This window comes from Letharia columbiana (assembly GCF_014066305.1).
Source record: "Letharia columbiana isolate WasteWater2 chromosome Unknown Sc0000009_s1, whole genome shotgun sequence".
Lineage (NCBI taxonomy): Eukaryota > Fungi > Ascomycota > Lecanoromycetes > Lecanorales > Parmeliaceae > Letharia > Letharia columbiana.
The window spans coordinates 461146-478285 of record NW_023501046.1 but is presented as its reverse complement, the minus strand read 5'-3'; the positions used below and the strand labels follow the sequence as shown (position 1 = coordinate 478285).

Sequence of the window (17140 nt, the reverse complement as noted above, 5' to 3'; positions counted from 1 at the left end):
AGATCAGACATGTGACTTGGCATTTTCGGCGACGCGCCGCCAGTCTTGGCAGTCGCGACCCACCTCGTCCCAGCTCGACATCAAAACACCATTAGGCCAATTCTTCCTTAGATGATCATTGCTATGCTCAAGCCTTACGTGAAATCAGAATGCCAGGGTCAGTGATCTATCTCAATCAATAGCTAAACATGCGCTGACATGCGCCAGACAAGGCGAACAGCACAAGCCTGCTGCTACATCGGTCAACCCATATGAGGAGGTGAAGCCTCATGTCAGTGAATACACTGCGCAAGATATCGCCACGTTATCGAGTCGTCTGGAGAAGCAGTTGGGACCGGAATACATATCATCAAGACCAGGTGCTGGGGGAGGCAAGGTCCACTACTTGTCGGCAGACAAATGCATCAATCTTGCAAATGAGGTTTTTGGCTTCAACGGATGGTCGAGTGGAATCCAGAATGTGCAGATCGACTTCGTAAGCGAGATTCGGGTGTGCAACTTCAACGAGGATCTAAGTGTAGGCTAGGTCGACGAAAGTCAGAGCACTGGGAAAGTCAGCCTTGGTCTATCAGTCGTTGTCAGAGTGACACTTCGAGATGGTACATTCCACGAGGTAAAGTCTCCCGAACGAAAGCGATCGCATTCACATATACTGAACTGTACCAGGACATTGGGTACGGGCATATCGAAAATTGTAAAGGCAAAGCCGCAGCTTTTGAGAAAGCAAAGAAGGAGGGGACGACTGATGGATTGAAGAGAGCCTTACGCAACTTTGGCAACCTACTTGGCAACTGTGTCTATGACAAAGACTACGTAGCGAAGGTTACGAAACTCAAGATCGCCCCAGTAAGTGGACCAGTCCGTTGCTGCCACCGTTCACTGAACGTAGTTATAAGACCAAATGGGACCCCGAAAATCTGCACAGGCATCCCGATTTCGCTCCGGTCAGGAGGGAGTCCGCAGCTGATGCTCTTTCCCGGCAGCCCAGTCTTCCTACTTTGAAGAGGGAATGGCCTACAGAGAGAGAAGACACGCAAGCTACAGGTTGGTCAGGCTTGTCTCAATATTGCGTTTGAGCCATTGCTAAATCACTCTACAGCTCTCAATGGAGACCCTGAAGACGAATTTGGCAGTAAGACATTGACCAGCTCCTTTAATAGCAAGCGCTGACTGGCGGCGCAGGTGATGATTTCGACGAAGCAGACTTCAGTGTCTCTCAAGGTGATCATCCGGATGAAGTGAGGCTAGATCCCTCTGTTTCTTCGGACCATTTCCGACGCAGGAACAGTCTTCCGGGTAAAGCAAGTGTTTCATCCACGCGTGCACCGGATTACAACGGCATGCAAAGACTTAAGTCGCCACTCACCCGCAATCATTCCATGACGTCCGATCATATTGCAGCTCCCCAAACACCTATTAATCTTGGATCAAACAATCCGGTACTCCCAATGAATGTGGTTGAAGGTCCGCAGAACCCAGGCCAGGGAACAAAGCCACAACATGTTCCTGCTCCTCCACCACAAGTCAAACCATCAATATCGGGACAGCAACTACCTGCGCCACGCTTACCCCAAAGCGTACGGGCCCAAGATAAGGTCCTTCCAAATGAAATGCCGAGTCTCGATTCATCGAGCACATCAGAACACGACCCACCTGTCGGCTTTTTCACAGCGAGAGCCGCCGAATCTCTTCAGAATGGACCCGGTCTGCCATTAAAGGCTCCAGCCTTCAATCCCCATTTAGAGAGCCCGAGTATTCGAAAGACCGCGGGAGTTGATCACACAAAATCCAAGCCTGTCGGCAGGGAAGCTATTGGGGCACCGCCACAACCAGCAGTGCCTCGTGCCAACTTTGTAAATCCACAGTCAGATAAGATGAGGCGGGTTGGTATGCCGATGGGAGCCCCAAGCCCGTTGCAGAATCGAGGCTCGTACAAGCCACCCCAGATGAAGAGACCGGTAGAGAACAGCGGGCCGCGTTCAGCATTGGGCGATGTCACAAACGTGGCTTCTGATGCAGGTGGAGACGTCAAACGTCAGAAGATTGGGTTAGAGGCACAGCTTGTTCATAGCAATGTGGAGATATTGGATTCGTAAGGTGTAACAGAGGCAATCGACGAACACTCGCATGGCAAAGGTGGACAAGGGTTGCTTGAGGGAAATCCTTTTGGTCAAAGCATTGCATGCATGTCTATCTGTCTCTAGTGTAGCTAAGTACAATTGCAAGCTCGTTTCCCAGATCGATCACAGTGTGGGAATGTTGATGTAAACGAGGATAGTCCTTGAATCCATGTCTCACAAACCTCGTTTGCGTGCCACGAGCAACGGGTCCTCTCCCTTCTTACCTGCAGCAACAAAGTTGACACGGTTCTCTGCAAGGGCGATAAACCCAGTCTGATTGATCATGTTTCGACGAGTAGGACGCGTCGTTGAGGTAACATCCACCAGCGACTGTCGATCTGAGATCGGAGCTAAGATGTCATTGCTACCCGAATATTGGGCACGCGCCGCCGCCCCATGGTCCGCCGTAGTGGTTTGGTTCAACAGATGAGCTGGAAGAGAGGGCCCTTTGCCCTTGACTGGTGGAGGACCGAAGGGATTGATATTCGACTTTTCAGGAGTTGAGAGGTCCGTTGCAGCTGGCTTGGCCGGCTTCTTGTCTGAGATCGAGAGGTCCGTTGCAGCTGGCTTGGCAGGTCTCTTGTCTGAGACTGAGAGCCTCTCAAAATCCTCGGTCAAAGACGCGGCAGTGTGGTACCTAGTCTTGTGTACATGCTCGCCAATGAGAAAGGCGTGCTGTTGCTGTGCGAATTTGGCCGCGATACCAGTTGTGACTTCGGGAACTGAAGCTGTCGGACGTAGGGATACGAGCTCCGATTTGGTGTAAATTCCAGGACGAGGAGCCTCTTTCACTGGAGCAGTGGCATTTTTGCGGGCGTGCACCTGTGTTTGAATCGATTTAAGGAGTTCCAGTTGAGTGGCATTAAATACACCGATCTTCTCCAAAGCCTCTATCTGCTGATCGAAAGCTAAGACTACCTGGTCAACATGATGAGAAGGCGGCTCCTTGGTGCTAGGTGCTGTGAACTGAAGCACTGGCTGCGTGGTCTCTCGACCGGTGTCGAGATCCATCAGATCACCTTTGGGATGGGAGTCCAAACCTTTAATAGTCTTGCCAGCTGCTGTTGTTGTGTTGTGACTCGGTGTATCAATGGCCGAAGCATTGGACTTGTGCGCGATCGCCTTCTCGCTTGAGGTGTCTGTGATCTTTATGATCAAAGTGTCATTTTTGTATCCAATTACTTTCTCCTTTGAGGTATCCGTCGCGGACGGAGCGTCCTTGATGTTTGGTTCATCCCGAGTTCGTTCTTTGCGTATTCCGACAGAAGCCATGAACGCACTGGGTGCAGCAAGCATTCCGTCATAATGACTATTAGTTTTGGTTAGTGATAGCATACAACTTGGTGAAGATCAAGCACTTACACCGGTGGTCGGGTGAGCGTAGCAGGTGTGCTTGGTGTGGTAGTGTTTCCTTTCGCTGATGTCACAGCTGAGACTGTCTTTAGTATGGGGTGTGGTGGGTGGCGAGGTACGTCGATTTGAGCACTAGGTTGCCCTTTCGGAACGCGGACGCGAGTGATAGGCTGAACCAATGACCCATCTTGAAATGTGACCCTGCGTTCTCTGTGTCCCCAGTCAGCAAGACCAGATTCGACCATCTGACTATCGATCGAGGTGATTACCCTTTGGCCTTCCCTCGGCCCCCCCGACCTGTAGTTCGTCCAGCATTGCCGCCACCTCTGCCACCGCGATCACCACGGTCACCCCTACCGCTACGACCTCCTCCACAAAAGTTTTCTTCTCCCGTATAGTCTCGAACGCTGTCGTCATTCATGAGTCTGGCTCGGTGAGTTTGACCCAAGCCTTCGTTGACAGCTCGTAGATTCTGTGTATCAGTGCCATCGTCTTGTAAACGCGTCCAAGCATCTTGGCTCATGATTAGCACGCGACAAGGTGTTCAGCGTATACAGTCTTACTATTCCAGCCTTCTAACTTGGACTTCTCTCCTTGCCCGATGCTTCTCTTGTTCACGAGTCGCTGTGATTCAAGGTGCACCGTAGGGACATAGCTAGCTTTGTTTTCCTTGAAGTCTGTCGTCGAGAGAAAGTCTCGGCGTCGCGATCCCAACGCTTCCATTTGCATAGCAACTAGGGTGGTTTGCTTTGCTTGGTCCTCCACGAGAGGTGGAGAACCATCTCGGAACCCGACGAGATTTGGCATCGTGTGCGAGTTTTAGGAATGGTTGTGGTGTACTACCGTCGTCTTGTACAGACGAGGGGGGGGGTTAGCCCAAGCAATGGATGGTATGGATGGTATGGAGGGAATGGGGTTGATGATGTGGTTGCTAATCTTCCAAACTGAGGTAGAGAAGGAAGATTTTGCTTACCGCTTATTCTTAGCGCGCTTTGGGCAAGTTGCAAGACTTCACTTTATGGAAAAGGGCAGTGAGAGCTAAGCTCACACCCAATTCCGCGGAGGATATAGCGCTTGTCAATCGTGATTGGAAAGTTAGGGCCTAATCAGCCTAGAATAGGAGCCGGAGAGCAGACATACACTTGTTGGCACTATGCATCATGAAGATAGACGAATAGAAGGGAAGTTTGGAGTTAAGGACAGGATAGGAAGTCGAAGCTAAATTCATAGCAAATCCCACGGACAAGCGGGCGCTTCACTTCTGTGCTCCCTTTTGTGCTAGGAAGTCTGATGTGAAGGATAAGTAGGACAGGATAGGACAGGAAGTCGAAGCTAAATTCACAGCAAATTCCACGGACAAGCGGGCGCTTCACTTTTGTGCTCCCTTTTATGCTAGAAAGTTTGATGTGAAGGATAAGTAGGACAGGATAGAACAGGAAGTCGAAGCTAAATTCACAGCAAATTCCACGGATAAGCGGGCGCTTCACTTCTGTGCTCTCCGTTATGCTAGGAAGTTTGATGTGAGGGATAGAATAGAATAGGAAGTCGAAGCTGAATTCACAGCAAATTCCACGGATAAGCGGGCGCTTCACTTCTGTGCTCTCCGTTATGCTAGGAAGTTTGATGTGAGGGATAGAATAGAATAGGAAGTCGAAGCTGAATTCACAGCAAATTCCATGGACAAGTGAGCGCTTCACTTCTATGCTCCCTTTTTCTAGAAAGTTTGGTGTGAAGGACAGGACAAGAAGTCGAAGTCAAACTCATATCAAATCCCGCGGACAAGTAGGCGCTTCACTTCTAGGCTCCTATCTCCTTGAGAGATGCGAGATTTGAAGAATTAGGAAGATGGCCGGGTAGCAGATAGTGGATAGATAAAAGGGAAGTTTGGGGGACGATACCAGGACAGAAGATCGAAGCTAGATTAACAGCAAACTCCGCGGATAACTAGGCGCTTCACTTCTATGCTCCCTTCTCCTCGAGAGATATGAGATTTAAAGAATTAGGAAGAAGATCGAGTAGTATATAATGGATGAATATAAGGCATGTTTGGAGGAAAATACCAGGACAGAAGGTTAAAGCAAAATTCACACCAAATCCCGCCGACTACTACTAGGCGCTCCTTTTTTGCACTTTCTTTTCTCCAGAAAGTTGAGTGCCCGATGGACCTAAAATAGGGCCGGGCAGTAGATGGGCAACAGATGGGCAGTAGAAAGGCAGGCGTCACAATTTTGTATTGTGAGACTGAATATCGAAGATGTGCTTAGGACTTTGGAAGTGACTGGGAGAAGGCAGAATGGTGAAGTTTCATTCACACCAATTTTCGCGGGGAACTGGGCGCTTCACCTTTGTGCTTCCCTTGTGTCCTTTAATCTCGTCAGAAAGTCCAAGTCTAATTTTTTTGGGAAATAGTGATTAGGCATTTTACTTTTGTGCTTTTCTTCTGTCAGAAATCCGGTATTCAATGTCCTTGAAGAAGAGTAGACGGGCAGGCATCACAGTGTACGGTCTATAGACATGAGCACATGAAATGTGGGAAGTTCGGGGTCAGTGAGAAGGGAAGGCCAGAGTGTCGAGGGTTCGTGTACACCAATTGTCGGGCAGTTAGGTGCTTTCCCTGTTCCAGAAGTCAGCCAGGCAAATTGGCAGAAAGGGACTTCAGTCGAGGCCGCTGAGCTTTCCTAATTACCGCCGAACTTGGGCTCTCACCCCGAGAACATTTGTCATTTATGACCGGAGCTGCTTCAAATTGAGGATACTTCAGGAGTTTGTACCTCTTCGACTGCCACCTTTCCTAGAGGCTCGCCATGGAACGTGCCAAAAAGTGGCAGTTGTTGCTGTCCAGTCGCAGATTATTTCTGATCTCCAACGGTCGACACTCCGTATGTCGAAGCAGCCTAAGAAAGATCTACAGGGTTTGTATGCTATTATTCCGACCTTTCAAAGACAGCGTGCGTCCAGCTTAGGCTTCAACGACATAGCTAAAAGGCACAGAGCTAGAAAAGGTGACAGTGGAAGCGGTACAGGTCGCTGAGTTGTTGGGAAGAGCAGCACGAACGAGAATTTTCATCCCGCATGCTTTTCCTAACGCTATCGATACTACTCATGATTGACGGGTTTTTCGGTTTGATGCTGAAAATGATGTGAAAAGAAAAGATTTGGCGCCTCAGACTGCCAATTTCCTGAGGGTCTGCCTGCTAACCGCCGGCGAAAGGTCCTTGCTTGAAGGTACCTGAACCTCTCAAATACCACGCCAAAGGAGCAGTATCGTTGGTAGTTGTCCCACGAGACGGCAAACATGCTGTTGGTCACAATGAAAGAGGACACGGACCTTCCGGATTCCAAGGCAAGGGGCAATGATCACAGCAATCTTTCTGTGAAATGGCTAAGTACCGTCTTCATGCATTGCAGGCGGATGAAATTGGCCCTCGTAGCTCCTTTGAAGCTCTAAGACTATTCCTGGGAGACAGATCCCGCATGACAATTCCTATAGTTTATCGACAGGAGTGAGCGCCACCTTCATTTCTAATCATCTTTACGACAGCCTGTATCAGGCTGATGGTCATCACTATCATCTACTTGCCAGTCAGTCACAGCGATCTATTCTTCTAAGATGATAAGAATGCATGAGGGTTTCCTACTCCGAAGACAACGCAGAGGATCGCAGGAATGGTTTTCCAGCTACGGGTGCTTAATTTGATATAACACAGGGGTGGAAGAATATAAGCGAGCTTGAAGAGAGTTTTTCAGCAGCTTTCTCTTTGCAGTATGCCGAATGCTTACAGCGCAGGCGCTCGTTGCCCCAATAAGCTCGAATACAGCGCCAAGATCACAAGTGATCAAAGACAAGGTCATTGCCGCTACAACTAGGAACATTGTGTTAGCCTTAACGATCTCGTCTACTCTTTGCGGCCGATCCTCAGAAGCCTTGGGAAACGACTTACCAAGAGATGTAGTGAGAATTAGGTGAAGATTAGGATTGTGCGGTTCATTGGGGAACCAGTAATTCTAGACTGTCAGCTGTGACGACAACCTCCGGAAATGGACCGTACGAACAATCATAACCTCACGGCACACGAAGCACTCTGAGACGTCGTCAGCTAGGCCTCTCATCCAGAGCTAGCACGAACGGACCAAGCGGTAAAGTCGTCACCATGTTGGCTCCCAGGAGACTACCCTTACGTCAGCAGGACACCGTCTACAGTCCCAGTAGATTGACTTACAAGCGTGCAATGTTAACCATGAGATTCTCGTTGGGAAAATTATTCAAGATGTTGCCCTGTGTCTTCTCTCCAAAGGTGACAAAGCCAGCCAAAGCCATGGTCAAACAAGCTAACATCGACGTGAATGTAGAGTAGTGGGTAACGCGAGCGAATCTATCCATCGTCGGCTTCTTTAGAGAACCGTATATCAGGAGAGAGTTGTGATCTGACAGCTCGTTAGTGGAGCAGAAGTGCAAGGAAGCCGTGACCCCTACGACAGACAAATGCTATGATCGTTAGTCTGTCTCTGGAATTTGGCGTTTCAGAACGAAGAGACCTACCGAACGATATCACCGAGATTGCTTGAAGGACACCATTCCCCACAAACAGCGAGCCCTTCAAGTTACCCTTGAGATCCTGTGGTACCCCAACGCCCTGCGTCACGACTGTAATCAGGATAACCTACATCTCACATTAGTAAACAGTTGATATGCCTCAAAGAATGGTTCCATTACCGCCATGCTTAAAAGTGCTAACGTCGACGCTCTTGCTAACTGAAATTTGGTTAACGAATGCCAAGCTACAGGAAAAGGTGGTATTTTCTATACTTTTGCAATGTCGCGATATAGAGACAGAGGATAGCTGAAACAGAGAGTGCACAAAATGATCACAGCTCGTCTGTTGGTTAAAAGCCAGAGGAAAGGCATGTCCGATAAAGACGGGAGAAGTGCCGCAATCACGCTGGGGATCGTATCTCCCATGATGACACAGAAGGCGACCATGCCTCCAAAAGCACTGAAGGGAGCATAGTTAGCATTGGCCTTGGTCGAGGCTCGATTTTGCATACAAGGCGAATTGGGCGATGGAGATCGCAATGAGTCCGGAGGCGCCAAAGCAGTGTTCCACAGTTCTGTCGAATGTAAACATTTTGTAAGTTGCCATCAACGCATGCGTCTTCACATACCCTTGGAAAGAACTGGCACCACTGAATTTCGAATTGATCACGATCAAGCTGCAAAGCACATCAACTCTCGCTCTTAGGTTTGGAAAATTGATATGGTAACACCAGAAAGGGAGGAGATCGAGAGCGAGGGAGAGTCTTGCCGTATGGTCCAGTCTACCTAGACGACGATCAGTGTCCCATGGTCCACAAAAGTCGCCAGGGGGCTCACTGTGATTGTTAAAATAACCAGGAGGACGATTCCCGCTGATCTAGCGATATATAGGTAAGGACACAAAATTTCAAGGCCGAATTCGAACAGTAAGATTTACAAACCGGCTTGCCGAAAAGCATACGGCTGACCTAGAGCTATAGTATAAGTTTGGGACCGCGAAAGCAATGTAACTAGCAGTGAGAATTGCCTATTATGCCAGCCCCAATTATTGAATTCGCCATATTCATGAATGCACTTCTGCAAACATTTCAGCACCCGAGCCCGGCCCGCAAGGTTGCGCTGCAGAACTGCCCTACATTATACCACTCTTCGGCCTGGCATTTTCCAGCAGTCCCTCAGCGTTGAAATCCAAATCTTCGGCCACCATGACACTAGGTGCCTCGACATCAGTGAGAAGAGGCGCCCTTTGCCCTGCGCAACTTTCCCTACTCTCAACATCGTTTCCGAACAAGTCATGCTCAGCCTCGGGCCAATCGCCGTTTTCCCGGCTCGGTGTACGCACATGGCCGTTGAGCGCATGCTCGCCGCTGTCCGTCTCTCTAACGTCGAAGCGGACTCGATTTATGGTGCGCGGAGCGCGAGGGAACCCATTTGAAGCGGTCCTGGAGAGAGAAGATTGGGGAAATGGAGGCGGTTGATGTGCTGGCGAAGGTCCAACTTCATCGTCGTCAACGGCGCCTTGGGCGAGCAATGAGCGAGATTGCTCTGGCTCTCGGCTGACTTCTATATCCCGTAGGTCATAAAGGCGATCTTTGGGCATTGTGTTATCGCAGCAACATCATGGAAGAGGTCCACAACATAATTACATGAGCAAAAAAATGAAAATACAGTTTTGATGTGGAAATGTCGTCTCATCAATAGGCAGTACTATAGGGCTGAATACCACTAGTCATCAACTTTCAAAGGTTGCGCCTATTCCCTCTGCCTCGGGGTTTTCCATTCCTTGTATCATGATAGCAACAGAGACTTCTCTAGGAACTTAATGACTGCATTCAGCTTAAGCTATATGATTCATCAATGGTCCAGACCACGAAACATTCTTTTCCACAGCCTGCTCTTCATCACAGTCGAAGCGAACATCCGTTGTTACCGCGCTGAGATCCAAGCCTGATAGCATGCAGCAATCTTTTTGGTTGTATCGTAGCCGTCCAGCTTCCACCGAGAAAAATGACATAAATCGAGAATCGCTTCAACAAGGAAAAAATAAAATAAAAAGACATTCCCACACTGCCCTGGCTTTCATTCCTGACTCACGCCTTCGCAGTCTTCCTCGCCCCTAAAATATCATCCAGCAGTCCATTCCAAAGTTCCTTTACGACCCCCGGCTCCTGCAGTCTTTCGATGGGCAAACCCGTCACTTCAGACGCCGCCGTGGTGACCGTGTTCGTCAAGTCAAAAGGATCGAGATCTGTGTGTCCTGGATTGTCTGTCACGTCTGACATTGCGGAGGGAGACTCGATATGTGTTCCATTCGCACTTGCCGTTGTGATCTCCGGTCGGATCACCGACTCAAGAGCTTCGTTGCTTCTTGCAGGCGGTGAAGAATTGAAGGGAAGGATGGGAATACGCATTATCTCATTCTTTGCGGGCTCACGGAGCTCGTATTGAGGGAAGTAAGCAAAGTCAATGCTTGAGGTGTCCCCAAGCGTCCTCCTTTGACTGCTGCAGTGAAAAGGCCGGATGGACTTTGAACACCTTTAGGTAAGAGAAGAGGACTCAGCAGCTGTTTTGGTGGGGCTGGATTGGCAGAGTCTACCTATGCTTTCCAGGATAGTAGGAGTCATAAGCTCGCGGGGTGTTCAGCGTGACAAGGCGCCGAAATGCGCCGACTTTGTGAATGGCAGTAATTCGAGACATTGTAGACGAAGGGTTCGTAGTGTTGGTAACCGAAGAATTTCACAGGCGGAATTTGATTGGACTCAGTTAGGAGCAGTGCAAGAGGGTACGTGTCATGTTAAATGCAATTCGTCGCAGTATGCCATGCCATGCCATGCATACCTTACGTAGGTGCTGTACTTATCAACAGTCGGAAGCTAATTATCTGCGAGCCCCGCTTTTGTTGAATCCAACAGCTACGGTGAATTACCTTATCAGACAATTTTCCTGCCTCGACCATACCCTTTTGGCGATAAAGTCCTCAATCATACTCTAATAAATCATGCAGCACTCGCTGACCGAGGAGGAGTCGAGGAAAAGGCAACCCCTCAGCGACCGGGCATGCTTTCCAAGTTGTCTTCCATTTCATCATGACGAAGGCAGCGTAACTTGTTGAAATCCATCTGTAACAGCATCCACTGGCTCCTTGCCGACTTCTGTAGCCTCCGCTCCCCCTGTTGCCGTTTCCTCCACACTTGGCTGCGCATGCACCTTTTCAACCTGGTGTTCCGGTTTCTTTGTCTTTTTCTCTGCCTTTTTGGCTTTCACAGCTGCTTTAGCTGCTGCCTTTTTCGCTGTCTCCTCTTCCTTCTTTGATCTCTCTGCTTGGGTCCCTCCGTACATGTCCCGCCATTCGTCCTCTTTCTTCGGGTCAATCAGTATGAAAAGATGCTTTGCCTTGCCAATGTGATGACCTGGCTTTATATCGTCAGCCGCCCAGTGATCAGGGATGAAGAGAAAAGGTGCGTCCAGTTGTTCAAGGATAGATTTGGAAGTCGCCGGAAGGTATGGTTCGAAAATGCCGGCGCAGAGATAGATGATGTTTATGGCGAGACCTATTACCGCTGCAGCTTTTTCGGGCTCATTTGCAGCGAGCTTATTGTCGAGTTTGTTGCTTTGGATCTTCAGGTTTACTATCAGACACGTCTCTGGTTGTTGGCGTGTAACATTCCACTTACGAGATTGTTCCCTGCCTGTGCAATGTCCATCGCGCTTTGAAGACCATCCTTTAGATTGACCGCCTCAAGGTCCTTCAGATACTGCTTCAAATGCTGATTGATCTCGGCCCTGGCCTGCTCGAATACAGGATCCGAATACTTGGCCGTATAATCTGGTATGATAGAATCGTAGATCTTGCTGTTGACAAGCTTCAATATGCGGTTGACGAAATTTCCAAGCTTTGCAAGCAATTCATTGTTATTCTGCGCAACGAAATCCCTCCATTCGAATTGGCTGTCGGCAGTTTCTTTGGGGAAACAAACCAGGGTCAGCATGTCTCATCCGAACTGAATTGTACCACAACGCCTGTAGTAACACCGGAATCCGCCCGCAAACGCTGCCTTAGTGCTCAAATGGTCCTGTGTAACCAGAATGACACTCAAATCACATACCTGGTCTGTGCTTCAAAAGATAGTACCGCCACACGTCGGCGGGGACTCCTGTGTCTTTCGCATTGTTGCCAAAGACACCAACTCCTCGCGACTTGGAAAACTTGCCATTTTCGTAGTTCAGGTATTCTGTCGTTGACAGATGATGTAGCATAGTCCACGGTTCTTTGGTGCCTAATTGACTGCCGGGGAAAATGACCGAGTGAAAAGGCACATTATCCTTTCCCATAAATTGGTAAAGCTTCACGTCTGGATTGCGCCACCACTTCTCCCAATCTTTGGTATAATTTGCAGTTATCGACACGTAGCCAATGCAGGCATCGAACCAGACATAGAACACCTTGTCTTTGTAGATCTCTCTATCCTTCTCGTCTGCGAAAACATCAAGTGGTATTGGTGTTCCCCATTTCAAGTCTCTGGTGATGCCTCGATCCCGCAGCCCTTGCTTTAGCCAAGATTCTGTGATGACTTTCCCGTTACTGGACCAAGCACCGTCTTCACTGGCCTTTTTGAACCACTTCTGTATATCTGGCTGAAGCTTGTCGAGTCTGATGTGAATGTGTCTTGTCTCCCGTACGACTGGCGTCGCATCTGGGTCAATCTTGCATCGGGCGTTTTTGAGGTCCAATGGCCCGTAGTCTACCGAGCCACACTTGTCGCATTGATCCCCCCGTGCGTCTTCGTAGCCACATTTCGGACAAGTACCCTCAATATATCGATCAGCAAGGAATGATTTGTGCTTTTCGCAGTATGGCTGCTGCGAAGTCCGCTCGATCAGGTAGTCATTTTCGTATAGTTTTCGAAATATACTCTGCGTTATGTCCTGCTGTTGTTGGGTGGAAGTTCTTCCGAAGATATCGAATCCGATCTCAAACCATTCATATATCTCCGCATGGATTTGGTTGTACTTGTCGCAGAGTTCTCTGGGAGAAACATTTTCTTCCAATGCCTTGGTTTCCGTAGCTGTTCCGTACTCATCGGTGCCGCAAACAAATAAGGTTGGTCGACCCCTTGCTTTGTTGTACCTATGCAGGATCAATGAGAGCGTACAGAACCTTAGAGAAATGCGCACACCTAGAAAAGACGTCTGCGCTCAGAACGCTCCCAACGATGTTCCCAAGATGGGGGACTGGACAAATTTTCTGGGGTCAGCGTTTGCTTTGCAAGATAAGACTCAAGTCATGGGATAATGATATAGAATAGGTTATCAGGCGGACAATGGTCCTTGCACTGAAAACATCCTATTCAGCAATAAACCAAGTCGAAATGCACATACCATTATTAACATAAGGAAGGGCACTTGTAATTAAGACATTCGTCTTTCCCTTGATGGGAAGAATTCTTCCTGGAGCCTCCATCGTGACAATGCTTGTATGTGGATATTGTAGGAGGGGTCTTATTCGTATCAATTCACTGCTCTTTCAGATTACTTGCGATCGTCGGCGGCTCCTCGATATGCCGCGTATTAGAGTACTTTAAACTTTAAAGTAAAGTCAGCTCCGCTTCGCGCTTAATGAAACTTACATTGGTAACGTGGGATCTAAAAGTGGGCGCTGATTTGCTGTCCATTCGGTATTACGACGACAATACCTAAGCTCCACCTCGAAATATTTTCGAGAATACACTACAGAATGTCATCCGTTGCGACTTCAGATCTTCCAAATACAGCCACTCAAGGTATGTTGCCATGAGAAACATCATGTCTTGACCGTAGCAGCCTGCCATTACATTTGCCTTGAGCTAACCAGTACCAGTTTCGAAAGGCAGGAAGCACAAGAAAAAGAAGGGTAGCAAAGCGAAGCTGAACGGGGATCTGGGAAAGGTCAATGGCGCTAAAGCAAATGATGAACACGAAAACGATGACGGGGATGGAGAAGAGCAGGAATCTAAGACACCTTCAGAGCCACCGAGCTCGCCTCAAAGGGCCGAGATCGACCTGGGACACCCAATGACCAATGGTACACCGAGAAGAACCAATGATGTCCCCGATAGGTCCGTCGAGGTGGATTCCCAAGAGCAATCTGTTGCCGAGGAAGAGTCACCGACTTCTAAAGACGTTGTACTTGGTGACAAAAGTACGGCACCTACGACGACTGATACAGATGCGAGATTGGAAGCGTTAGTAAGTGAGCGGGCTGCTCTTCGGGAAGAGGTAGCGCACGTTCGGAGATCTCTCGAAGAGATACAAGGAAAGCACGAAGAGGAGCTTGGCAGTATCCGGAAGCAGCTTGCGGACACACAGGGTGAGAAAGAACAAGCTGAGACACAGTATCGAAATTTGCTTGGAAAAGTCAACACGATAAGATCACAACTGGGTGAACGGTTAAAGGCAGATGCTGTAGGTGTACATTTGCCTTCTACCATTACGTCGCTGATGGTAGTATAGGAAGACTTGTCGCAGGCACGGAGTCGAATGGAAGACCTTGAGGAGCAATGCGGCAATCTACGTGAACAAAACGAGGCACGTGCTGCAGAACTGGCAACGATTGTAGAAGAGGGAGAGCAGAGATCAAAAGAGTTATCGAGTCTTCGGAACAGAACCACTCTTTCGCAGCAAAACTGGTCTAAAGAGAGAGACGACTTAATACAGCGAGAAGCCCATGCCAAAGAAGAGTTTGAAGCCGCGAAGCAAGCTATGGAAGATTGGGAGGTCCTTGCAATGGAAGAACGAACCATTCGGGAGAGTATCGCAGAGCGGGTCGCAGATCTGGAAGAGCAAGTGGCGAGCCATCGTGAAGCCCATGAACGAGCAGCCTCGGACCGAGATAGTCAGTCGTTGACCGTCGACGGGCTTCAGAGGGCACTTCAGGAAATCCAAGATGGTAAGTCCCATTTAAGTCGAGAGACTACATTTTCTAACAATTTTTCCAGCTCGGAGACGTGAACTACGAGAGCTTGTAGAAAACTCGCAAGCACAGGTCGAAAAATTACAGAAACAACTTCATGAAGTTGAAGGAAGAGCAGCTGACGCTACTACTTCGCTCGAGTCAGCGAAGCAGGAGCTTGAGAGAGCTTTGCCTTTCGAGAAAGAGGTGAAGGAGAAGAGCCTTCTTATTGGAAAACTTCGGCATGAGGCAGTGATTTTGAATGATCATTTGACAAAGGCGTTGAGGTACCTCAAAAAGGGCAAACCCGAAGACACCATTGACAAGTGAGCCCTACATCACATCCGCTGTTTGCATTTACTGATCTTTCCAGACAACTCGTCACCAACCACGTCCTGCATTTCTTGGCTCTGGAAAGAGCCGATCCCAAGAAATTCCAAGTATTGCAAATAATTGCAAGTCTACTAGCCTGGACAGATGGTAAGGCGGACTTTTTCGCTCCAAAACCCCACTCTAGTCACTGACAATTACAGAACAACGAGAACAAGCTGGTCTTGCGCGACCGGGTGCGTCGAACCCAAATCTCCGCGTGCCATTATCGCCGTGGCATAGGACGCCTAGTACACCAGCCTTATCTACCGACTTCTTTCCCGAAGGCGGCACAAGGAAGGAATCTCTTGCAGAACTTTGGTCCGACTTTTTGGAGCAGGAGGCACAAGAAGGAGTCAAGTCTCCCAGGTCGCCTAGCAGCTCTGGTGGCTCCAAGCCTCCTTAATTTTCACATTCATTGCATTTACTTAATAGGCTCCATAGCTGCTATCTATAATCATGGTTGACGATACACTCGATCCAGGTAGCTGGATGCTGGTCGCTTCAGGGCGCAACGTTGGTGGAAGCACCAGCAAAATTGTGCTGACTTCTGCAACGCTTCAAAATGTCGGGGTGACGGACTTTTTGTTGTAAGAGAAGCTAGGAGATACGATACGGTCGCTTCGTTATATTGTACCAAATTACCGGGCCGCTGCCGCTGTTTAGTGCAGGACCCTGGAAAACCCAATTGGCACGATTGGTCATTCGTGAGTTGTGACTTGTGAGCTATGTTTCTGTGTAAACCTGCACCATCTTGCTCGGCATCGCTGTGCACACGATTTTCACTCCTTACAATCTCTTCTTGTTCGCTCCACTACACCTCAATGGCTGCCCTAGGTACGATTCTATTTCCGATTGAAATCCTAGCGAGTGACTAAACATTCGACTTGATAGCAACCCAAATCCACCGCCCAATCGTTATATCTGGTCCCTCGGGTTCCGGTAAATCGACGATACTCAAGCGTCTCTTTGCAGATCACCCGGACACTTTTGGATTCTCTGTCTCCCGTAGGACAACCTTTACGCGTCTCTACTCCGATTCTTCTGCTCACGTTGTACCTAGACACCACCCGCTCACCCCGCCCCGGCGAACAGGATGGCCGTGAATACAATTTCACTAACCAAGAAGCATTCCTGGCTTTGGTCAGGGACGGTAGTTTCATAGAACACGCTAAGTTTGGAGGGAATTACTACGGGACGAGCGTGGAAGCCGTCAAGGATGTGGCTGAGAAGGGGCGGATATGTGTTTTGGACATTGAGATGGAGGTGTGTGCTCTGTCAACGCATGGCTCCTCGCTTTTGATGATAACCACGGAGCGGCTAAATGAATCCTTTCGATTCTTTCAGGGTGTCAAACAAGTAAAGAAGACGGATTTAGGAGCACGCTTCTTGTTTCTATCGCCGCCCTCGCTGAAGATACTAGAGGAGAGATTAAGGGGCAGAGGAACGGATGACGAGGAAAGTGTGAAGAAGAGATTAGAGCAGGCGGACAAGGAAATGGCATTTGCAAAGGAGAAAGGTGTGCACGATAGAATTATCGTCAACGATGACTTGAACAGGGCGTACCAGGAGGTGGAGGAGTGGGTTGTCGATGGGGGAAGATTTGGAGGCCAAGTTTGAATTTATCGCAGATTGAACCAATATAGAGTCCTAGAGGATCTCATCTTCATAATGATCGTGTAATGCTAATTAAGTAGACCTGAGCGGTCTACTGGTGCTGTTCACAGCCCACACGGATCTTTGGGGCTCTGATGATGAGCAAATGCAACTCTAACAGGACAACACTAGGAAAAGTCGCTTGCAGTTATTTTGTGGGTCAGAAGATCTCAGTCGCAT

At 48.8% G+C, this 17140-nt stretch overlaps 7 protein-coding genes across 7 annotated transcripts; 3 read left to right on the top strand and 4 right to left on the bottom strand.

The window, feature by feature from the left end:
• Positions 1 to 149: 149 nt before the first annotated feature.
• HO173_003830 (uncharacterized protein) lies at positions 150 to 2096 on the top strand (the record flags this gene model as incomplete). The annotated part of the gene is made up of 7 exons (XM_037305755.1): positions 150 to 157; positions 208 to 475; positions 527 to 613; positions 667 to 846; positions 897 to 1044; positions 1100 to 1132; positions 1183 to 2096. The coding sequence occupies 7 exons, from the start codon at positions 150 to 152 to the stop codon at positions 2094 to 2096; spliced, it is 1638 nt and encodes a 545-aa protein (XP_037167510.1).
• Positions 2097 to 2294: 198 nt separating this feature from the next.
• HO173_003829 (uncharacterized protein) lies at positions 2295 to 4280 on the bottom strand (the record flags this gene model as incomplete). The annotated part of the gene is made up of 4 exons (XM_037305754.1): positions 2295 to 3429; positions 3483 to 3683; positions 3743 to 3986; positions 4037 to 4280. 4 exons carry the CDS (start codon positions 4278 to 4280, stop codon positions 2295 to 2297), a joined length of 1824 nt encoding a protein of 607 aa, XP_037167509.1.
• A 2684-nt stretch (positions 4281 to 6964) lies between these two features.
• On the bottom strand, positions 6965 to 9607 carry HO173_003828 (uncharacterized protein; the record flags this gene model as incomplete). Its single annotated transcript, XM_037305753.1, has 18 exons — positions 6965 to 7045; positions 7112 to 7201; positions 7254 to 7336; positions 7415 to 7478; positions 7527 to 7555; positions 7605 to 7642; positions 7694 to 7898; positions 7948 to 7959; positions 8014 to 8134; positions 8188 to 8226; positions 8281 to 8467; positions 8520 to 8582; positions 8637 to 8684; positions 8777 to 8793; positions 8845 to 8884; positions 8945 to 8975; positions 9035 to 9084; positions 9144 to 9607. 18 exons carry the CDS (start codon positions 9605 to 9607, stop codon positions 6965 to 6967), a joined length of 1662 nt encoding a protein of 553 aa, XP_037167508.1.
• Positions 9608 to 10097: 490 nt separating this feature from the next.
• Positions 10098 to 10704, bottom strand: HO173_003827 (uncharacterized protein; the record flags this gene model as incomplete). The annotated part of the gene is made up of 2 exons (XM_037305752.1): positions 10098 to 10542; positions 10604 to 10704. The coding sequence occupies 2 exons, from the start codon at positions 10702 to 10704 to the stop codon at positions 10098 to 10100; spliced, it is 546 nt and encodes a 181-aa protein (XP_037167507.1).
• A 387-nt stretch (positions 10705 to 11091) lies between these two features.
• Positions 11092 to 13468, bottom strand: HO173_003826 (uncharacterized protein; the record flags this gene model as incomplete). The annotated part of the gene is made up of 5 exons (XM_037305751.1): positions 11092 to 11625; positions 11682 to 11968; positions 12114 to 13135; positions 13185 to 13239; positions 13387 to 13468. The coding sequence occupies 5 exons, from the start codon at positions 13466 to 13468 to the stop codon at positions 11092 to 11094; spliced, it is 1980 nt and encodes a 659-aa protein (XP_037167506.1).
• A 273-nt stretch (positions 13469 to 13741) lies between these two features.
• Positions 13742 to 15710, top strand: HO173_003825 (uncharacterized protein; the record flags this gene model as incomplete). The annotated part of the gene is made up of 6 exons (XM_037305750.1): positions 13742 to 13787; positions 13865 to 14448; positions 14497 to 14932; positions 14982 to 15261; positions 15309 to 15415; positions 15469 to 15710. 6 exons carry the CDS (start codon positions 13742 to 13744, stop codon positions 15708 to 15710), a joined length of 1695 nt encoding a protein of 564 aa, XP_037167505.1.
• Positions 15711 to 16128: 418 nt separating this feature from the next.
• Positions 16129 to 16924, top strand: HO173_003824 (uncharacterized protein; the record flags this gene model as incomplete). Its single annotated transcript, XM_037305749.1, has 4 exons — positions 16129 to 16141; positions 16199 to 16312; positions 16368 to 16570; positions 16652 to 16924. 4 exons carry the CDS (start codon positions 16129 to 16131, stop codon positions 16922 to 16924), a joined length of 603 nt encoding a protein of 200 aa, XP_037167504.1.
• Between the last annotated feature and the right edge of the window lie 216 nt (positions 16925 to 17140).